Consider the following 8,783-nt stretch of genomic DNA (forward strand, 5'->3'; position numbering starts at 1 on the left):
GCATCAGAAACATCTAGAAGGAAAACTAACCACATGGCCTTCATGCCCAGTATAAATAGCAGCCCATCTGGCTTGCAGGTGTGACCTGGGCACTCTGAAACTGAATTCCTAACCACTCCCTGCAAGGACTGGGCATGTCAGGGTGGCTCCTAGCCTCAGGCACATCTCAAGTTTCTTGTTTCCCTAGAAGACAGAGCACAGGACCCATTTGGCTGTGCACCTAGGAAAGCAGTTCCGAATGCCTTGCCCCACAGGAGCCAGCTACTGCTTCCATGTGGACAATTTACTGGAGTGTGTGCTACTCGTGATGGCGCACCCTTTGGTGCTGAATGAGCTGAGAGCTCTGGCAGAAGGCCCTGCCACAGGAGCCACAGACAAAGGGCTTCTTCCCTGTGTGAGGTGTGAGCACCCTGAGGGGCCTCGCAGCAGTGGGCACACTCAAAGAGCTTCTTGCCAGCATGGATGCGCCGTGCCCAATCAGCACCGAGCTCCAGATGAAGGTCTCGCAGGCTTCTCCCCGTGTGCAGTTGCTGATGGCGCACTGGGTTGGGGCTCTGGCTGAAGGCCTGGCCACTTGCAGGGCTTCTCACCATCATGGGTCCGCAGGTGCTGGGTGAAGTATGAGCTGATGCTGAAGGCGCGGCAGCAATAGCCACACTCTCAGGGCTCCTTCCCCGTGTGGATGCAGTGGCGCCACGTGAAGCCTGTCTGGCTGTGACACCAAATATAACCATTTTAAGTTAAAAAAAAAAAAAAAAAGGCCCAGGCCTGACTTAGATAGAGAACTAGCTGGTCAATGTGCTGACCTTTTGCTTCTGTAAACTTTGCTTGCTTAATTGCTGCCTTTCCCCCTAACGTTTCTGAGGAATCTCCACTTCAAGGACATTGCAGAAACACTCCACTGCAGGGGTGGGGGGACCCTCCGACCACCTGCTTAGATAAGAAACTGAGGAATCTCCACTTCAAGGACAATGGAGATGACTTCATCTGCCTGGAGAGCCCCTAGCTCCTGCCCCCAACTTTGCCTGCTGAAACCCCAAGCCAATCAGAACTGTTTAAATCAACCAATCATGTATCTATCCTCTACTTCTTTCTTCGAATTCCCATATGAACCCCTTCCCCCAAAAGAAAGGGGCTCTCTCCCTCACTACCGCTGTGCCAAACTGTGGGGACGGAGCCCAGGCCTAGGCTTGCAATAAAGAAACCTGTTGCTTTTGCACTCGAGTGTCTCGGCTTCTGTGGTGGTTCTCTGGGTGACTCCTGTGTGAACAGGGGACTTGGCTCCTGGTCAGGGGTCTTGGCACAACACGGCCACAGGAACGCTTGCAGCCCCCGTGGGCTTCTCCCCGTGTGGATGCACTGATGCGTCAGCAGCCGTGAACTGTACTGAAGCTCTCACTGCAGGCCGCCCAGTGGTGCAGCCCCGGCCCAGGCTGCTGCCCAGCTCAGCAGCTCTCAGGGTCACCCTGAACCTGTGGCAGGAATGCCACGTGCCTGGTGTTTCTCCTCTGGGTGCAGGGCATGGTGCCCAGGAGCTGGCCTATTGGCCATGGTAAGCTGGACTCCTGACCACAGCTATCCCCACATGGGCCTGGGAGGGAGGCTCCTCAAAAGGTCCCTCTGTTCCCCTCCATCTGGAGACTGAAAAGAGAAATGGCAGAGGCAGATGACACCAGGTTCCAGCCCTACTGTGGCATTCTAGGGCTGGGACCGAGGGAGAGCTGAACCCAGTGAAGATCTGGGCACCGGCTGGCATGCAAGACTCAGAAGACAGATAGGGTGGGGAGCAGCCGGGATCCTCCTCAGCTGGTGGCCCTTGGCCTGTTTTTGGGGTTTCAGTGGGCTCTGGAAACACAAGACCCACGATGGCCCCTCTTTACTGGGAGAAGGAAGCATGGGGTTGTCAGGTGGGGCTGGCTTTACCCCACAAGGACAGGAATGGAATCTGGATGGGTGCAGCTCCACAGCTTACCACTGCTCACCTGGCCTCCTGGGGTCAGACGTGAATGGCAGCTGGATCAGTTGAGTACTGGGCAGACAGTGGAGACACTGGGCCTCAGCAGCTCCAGGGCAATGTGCTCAGCGCTGTGTCTGGTCAGGGCTCCCAAGGCTGCCTGGGGCGGGGGAGGAGGCTGCTTACTCCCCAGGCCAGGCATTTTTGCTTCCTTTGGCTTGTAGGTCCAGGCCTGCTCCCTGCAAGGACTCCTCAGGGCTGGTACAGGGAGAGCCTAGAAGGCCGGGACTGTGGCTCATGCCCTATCCTCAAAACTGCAGGACTCCAAGGGCCAAACCTCAACACACCCCTCACTTGCCCAGCCCGTCCTGAAGTCTCAGAACACATGCCACTGTCCTGGCCATCCATACAGGATACTCTCTGAGGCCCTGGCTTTACAAACTTGCTCTTCCTTAGTCTTGTAATCAGGCATAGGCTGGGAACCCCTATGCTAATCCAGCGATGGTTGTTTCCCTAGCTAACTCTAGTCTGGCCTCCTTCCTACACCAATACATACTGCCCTCTGGTCCTACAGGTACACTGAGGCTACAGCCACTGGGCTCTCAGCACCCCAAGCCAGCCATACCTCCTGATCTGTGTTCTGACGGGCCAGAGGTCTTGAGAAGAGGGCTGTTTTGCCCCATAGCTGAGCTCGGCCTCTTGCTCTCTGACTGGGCTGGGCCTGCAGCTTCATACAAGATCTCTTACTGCCCACACAGGGACTCCTGTACATCTCTGGCTAAGCCGTTCTGAGTCCTTCATTTCTCTCCCTGGGTTGAGGACCCTGAGGCAAATGTGTGGGGTGGCTCTGCAGGTTGCTGGGAACCAGGTATCCTAGATGGGCCTCCCTGGGAACTTGAGGTTCCAAGAAATCCTGGTTTGACCGCCAGCTGATAGGGGAACTAGGCCTGAATGGGCTCCAGAAACACTGAGGCCTTCTCTAGTGCGGAATCTACGGAATGAGCCAGCTGTGGCGGAGGTCACTTGAAACCCCAGCTGCTTAGGAGGATGTCCATTTCAAGGCCAGCCCAGGCCAAATTGTGAGACCTCATCTTGTCAAAACCCAACCCAAAGCAGGCAAGAAACAAAAGGAACCTGTGGGTCTTGCAGCAGCTAGTACTGGAGCTGAGAGGTGGCCTGTCCTCACTGGTGTCATTATCTGTCTTTTGGGGGTGACAGCCACTCCCTCACCTACCTCAGACTGCCCAAAATTCCACCATGCCTTGGCAAAACCTCTCCCATGATCAGCCTCACCTCAGCCCACAACCCACCTTCCCTCTCATTCATGGACCTTCCCAGCAGCCCCTAAAGGAGCAGAAGGGTCTCAGAACCAGGCAGCAGGGCTTGGGGCTTGCTCCCACATGGCCCTGGGCTGACCCCTGCATTCTCAAGACGCGTGTCACATGTGTGGCCTTGACTGAAGTGCTTGTAAGTCATGGCTAGGGCCTTGACATGACAGGGCCTGGCTTTCCACCATCCTTGGCTTCACTCCATCACATGGCTTTGCCCTCAGTTCCCAGTTCATGAACAGAGAGGCCTCCTTTTTTAAAAAAATCTTTTTGAGGTAGTCTCACTCTAGCCCAGGCTGACCTGGAACTCACTGTATACCCCAGAGTGGCCTTGAACTCATGGTGATCCTCCTACCTCAGCCCCCCAAGTGCTGGGATTAAAGCATGTGCCACCAAACCTGGCTTCAGAATGCCTAAGCACCCAAGGACTACCTGTCCTCAGACCTTGAGCACCCAGTGGCAAGACCCTCAGTCTCAACCTCACCAGGTTACTGATGAGGTCACCCTACTGGAGAGGAACAAGGTTGGCAGCTCTATCCCTGAAGGTCACATGACACACCAAAACAGCTAGAAGGAAGACTGGTTTCTTCCTGGCCGGAGGTAGCACATCTGTAGGGGACTCCCTCCTGTTCACCCTGGATCCATTCTGAGACTTTTCCTTCCACACTAGGGAAGAAGCCAGCCCAGGGAGCAAGTCAGAGCTGGGCTTGACTGGCCTCAAGCACTGCTGCCACCCACTGGGCATCACCCGCTCAGACGTGGCTCTGCATCAAAAAGCTACCCCTACCATAGGCAGGTCTGCTAGGGCTCCAGGGGTGGAGGCCGGGGAGAGGGTACCCAAAGGACTGAGGGCGGGTACTGCAGGGATGTCTATGGAGGTGAGGCTGGGGCACATGGTGCTGGTCTCCATGTGAGGAGAGACTGATGGGGGACAGGACAGGAGGTTGTATGACACCCCCTAAGATATCTTCCTGAGACCTGTGCAAGGTGTGTGCACCTGGGACCTGGGCAAAATGAAAACCAAAGCAGATGAGAGGGCTGGAGAACACTGAGGGGGCACCTCATCAACCACCCAGGAAAGCAAGGTGACACAGAGGCTTCTCTCCTCAGCAAGCTTAGATGCCAAAGTAAAGGCGGGTGGGACTGGATGGCAGCTGTGGGCCCTGTGGTGGGAGGTACTGCTGAATGTTCAGTGAGAAAGCCCAGCAAGGCAGACCCACCCAAACCTCTCATCCGCAAAGGTTCACGAGTGCTCCTCCCACCACAGGAAAACATGTTACTTCTTCCAGAAAATACTCCTGAACCGCAGTTGGGAGCCCGACTCTGGGAGAATCAAAGGTCTAGCCTGCGTCTAAGGGAGCTTTCCATGCAAACAAGAAGGGAGCCATTCCCGGGGTGGAAAAGTCATCCTCAGAGGGAGCCTGCAGAACCGGAGACCTCAGGCTGTGAGGCCCAAGTCCTGACTTCCCACAGCACCAGCTATCTGGGATGGGGAAAGGGTTCAAAGCTACTTCTCTGGACAGGGCATGGAGTTCAGTTGGTAAGAAGGCTTGCCTATTCCTCGGCACCACATAAGCCAATGTCCTTGTCTCTAGAGGAGGTATGTGGTGAGAGCACAGGGCCTTCAGCTGAAGCCACCCACTCACCTCAGCCCTGGCCTGGCAGCCTAGGCTCTTGGGTGTGTCACTGGGGCTTTCTAGGCAGACATTCTGACCAAAAAGTGGCAGCTCCAGATTCTCCTGTTTCCAGCCTCCTCAGGAGTGGGATCCCAGGCATGTGTAGTCATGCCTCTTTTTATGAGTGCTGGGGATGGAACTCAGGTCCTCATGACTGAGCAGCAAGTGCTCTTAGCTGCTGAGCCATCTTCCCAACCCCAGTGATCTACACTTTCTGTTTTTATGAGCTAGGGTCTCACTCTAGCCCAGGCTGGCTTTGAACTCACAGCAATCCTTTGCTGATCTGGCTTCCCTACCCACTGTCTCATTAGGCACTGTGAAAAGCAATGCTTTCCATGGAAATAGGGCTACAGTGATTTAGAGAAAACCCAACCAACAGACAGCCCTCGGGGTGTGAATGCGACTGCTCTGGGCTGTCATGAACTTGGTGTCCAGTCATCCTGGAACATCAGATGGCAGAGGATGTTTGGCATAACTCCCTGTCCTTGGCAACTCCAGGCCAGGTCCTGCACGCAGTCAGCTTTTCCTGACCAACATCTAGTTCCGACTTTCAGATCCCCAGACATCCTAGAATACTCACAAGGGTCCAACTCTAACACCTTTCCAGAGCAAGAGTCAGAAGCTGGGGGGAGGGGGTGCATGCCTGTAAACCTCAGTACTCAGAGGAGACTGAGGCAGGACTGTCTCAGATTTGAGGCCAGCCTGGGCCACACAGTGAGTTCCAAGCCAACCTGGGTGATAGAGTAAGAACTTACCTCAAAAACACTGGGGCCAGCACACTATGATAGCACCTCTTTCAGTGAAGTCCAGCTGCACACAGCCACACTCATCTGCTCAGTGCCATCTGTGACACCATGTGGTAGAGGTGAGTGGTTGGAATAGACTGTGGCCACAGAGCCAAGGGCATCACCTGGCCCTTTACAGATGTTTGTTTTGGCTCATGGTTTGAGGGGACACATCATGATGGGGTAGCCCTGGTGGTGGGAGTGTGAGGAGGCTGGTAACATTGTGTCTGCAGACAGGCAGAATGATGGTGAATGCTTGCTTTCTCTCTCTTCTGTCTGGGACCCCAGCCCATGGCACAACGCTACTGACACTGAGGATGGGTTTTCCCTCTTCAGCTAAATCTTTCTGACATCCTCACAGATAAACCCAGGGGTGTCTCCTAAAATTTTATATCTACTCGAAAATGACAATGAGGGCTGGCTTAGCAGTTAAGGCGTTGGCCTGCAAAGCTAAAGGACCCAGGTGTGATTCCCCACGTTAGGTGGCACATGTGTCTGGAGTTTGTTTGCAGTGGCTGGAGCACCCATTCTCTCTTTCAAATAAATAACTAAATAAAAATTAAAAAATGTATTCTTAAAGATGGAAATGAACCCTCATGCCTAGTAAGCATTCCCACAGTGTGTGTGTGGGTGGGTGGGTGGGATCATTTGGGTGGGATCTCTCCTGTGATTTCTGTACCTGACTGATAAGTTCATCTCTGACTCTGGCTGGGGATCCTTCTTTTAGGGCAGAGTTCCCAAATGCTGAGGCCAACTTTTCCCCCACATGGCTATATTACTTCTGGCCAGCAGTCACTGGGCTGCCCTCTTGTAAACCCATCCCAAGAGAGAGTGAGGGAGGCACAGCCACATGGACTTCCCTTGGCAGGGAACTTGAACTGACCTCAATGGTGGGCCACTGTGGGAGAGGGTGACAGCTATGCCTAATGGATGAAAGCCACTGACAGAACCCCAAGGGCCACGACATGGCCAGGTCAAGAACCTTCCATGGTACCAGAGTTTAAGGGCCAGATGACCCCATGTCTGGTAAGTCCAGGCTACTGGTCTAGGATAGTGGCTAGGATGAGGGCACCAGTGTTGCCCAGTTACAAGGACAAGGCTAAGCTTGGGGACTGGAGGTTCAGAGCTGCAGGATAGTCACCGAGGCCAGCTATATAGCGATGAGTAGGACCTGGTGCTGCCCAACAGGCCCTGGGTCCCTAGAGCTGACTGCAGAGTAGTGCCATCCAGCTGAGGTCTGCAACTCCTCCCACTGCATGAGGAGACCTGGGGGCTGTGCAGCTGTAGCCTGGAGCTTTCAAAAGTGCTGGTGAAAGGACTGGAGCAGAGGGAACAGTGCAGACAGAGGTGGCAGAGGGAGGTGTTGGCCATTGCCAACAGGGGTGTCTCCTGCTGCGTGCTCTTGGTGTCCCAAAGCTGCCTCACAGATGGCAGTTCACATGCCTGTGAGCCTCAGGCAGCATGACAGCAGCTTCACGTGGTGCAGGCTCTGTATGGAAAGGCTCTTGTGGGCTTGCGCGTGACGAGACAGGCAGCTAGACACGTCATCAACACATGCACAAGAAGCCCAGGTCTCCACTCAATGTTTACCAAGGGAGCCATAGCTGTAGGCTGTCCAGCTCAATGCTTCTCCTGAGGGTGGCACTTCCAATGCCAGATAAGGCAGGAGCTGTAGGCAAAGGCTTTCCCACACTCCTCGCATCCATAAGACTTCTCTCCAGTGTATGTTTTCTGGTATTTCAGGAGGGTGGAGCTGCAGTTAAAGGCCTTCCCGCACTCCAGGCACTTAAAGAGCTTCTCACCAGTGTGAATTCTCTGATGTTTGGTGACATCCAAGCTGTGCCTAAAGTCTTCCCACATTGGTCACACTTAAAGGGCTTCTCTCCAGTGTGAACTCTGACAGTGAATGTGATCTGTCTTGTGCTTAAAGATCCATTCGCATTCACTGCACTCATAAGGCCTTTTCCTCTGAAAAGGAACAAACACAGAAACCCCCTCAAAGTCATCTTTAAATGAGGTGTCAAAGGCATCAGACAGATGTGCCTCATCTTCCGGGCTTAGGCTCAACTCCTTATGGGGCTTCCGGGCCACATGGTCCTTTCCCCACCTGCTCTCTCTCCTTTGAGGGTGACCTTTTGCATACCTGCCTCCTCTTCCTTTTTTTTCCTGCCCACTGGCTTTGCCATGACTGGTCCTGGAAGCAGGCAGCACTCTGGAAGTGAGGGATGCCTCACCACATCCTCCATGTGCAGCTGCTGGGTACCGCCAGGAAGACAGCACCAAGGTTCTCTTGCTGCTGGAAAGGTGAGTGTGAAGCACAGCCCCTCCCAAGGCCTTCCCACTGGGACATTTGCTGGGTGCCTCAAAACCAAATTTTGGATTCCTCAGAGCGCCCCTCTACCTCACCCTTCCCTAGTGTCTTCATCACTACCGATAGCATTGTCACTAAGTGGGTGGCTAGGTTACACTTCTAAGCCCAAAGGGTTGCCACACCTGTCCAGCAGGACTCCACACGCACCACAGACCGATGACCACAGAGGCATGGACTGTACGAGGTAGTCTATCCCCCATAACTTGGTTCTGAGCTGGGGAACTCAGAACTGTCCCCTATGATCCACAGCAGCCAGCATAACCGATCATGTCTCCAAAGGCTCCTCCTGACAAGCTTTTTACGGCCCAGGCCCTTCCCAAGGCAACCCCCATCTTCATCCCCTGACTTTAGCCTTCATAACATGCACTACCTTCCAGAGATTGTGTATGAGCATGTGTAATGCTTGGAACGGTGTGCTCCCAAAGTGATAGTTGTTTTGTCATTCAACAGGGGTTTTTGTTTGTTTGGGGGAGATAGCCTCACGCTAGTAGTCCAGGCAGGTCTGGAACTCTGTTCTCAAATTTGCAGCAATCCTCCTGCCTCATCATCTGGAATGCTAGCAGTACAGGAATGAGCTAACGAGCCCAGTTTCAACAGCGCCTCTGTGTGCCAGGAGTTGTAACAAAGCTTTTTGGGAGAGTTCCTCGATGGAAATGACAGACGGGGCAG

The 8,783-nt window shown here is 54.0% G+C and overlaps 1 protein-coding gene across 1 annotated transcript; it reads right to left on the bottom strand.

Moving 5' to 3' along the window:
• Window positions 1-425: 425 nt before the first annotated feature.
• On the bottom strand, window positions 426-7,929 carry LOC101606565 (zinc finger protein 41). The gene is given in 6 exon segments (XM_045144219.1): window positions 426-712; window positions 1,983-2,114; window positions 6,423-7,593; window positions 7,596-7,645; window positions 7,647-7,848; window positions 7,851-7,929. Coding segments are annotated over 4 exon segments (561 nt in total). The 3' UTR covers window positions 426-712; window positions 1,983-2,114; window positions 6,423-7,363.
• Between the last annotated feature and the right edge of the window lie 854 nt (window positions 7,930-8,783).

Source organism: Jaculus jaculus, chromosome 2 (genome assembly GCF_020740685.1).
Source record: "Jaculus jaculus isolate mJacJac1 chromosome 2, mJacJac1.mat.Y.cur, whole genome shotgun sequence".
NCBI lineage: Eukaryota > Metazoa > Chordata > Mammalia > Rodentia > Dipodidae > Jaculus > Jaculus jaculus.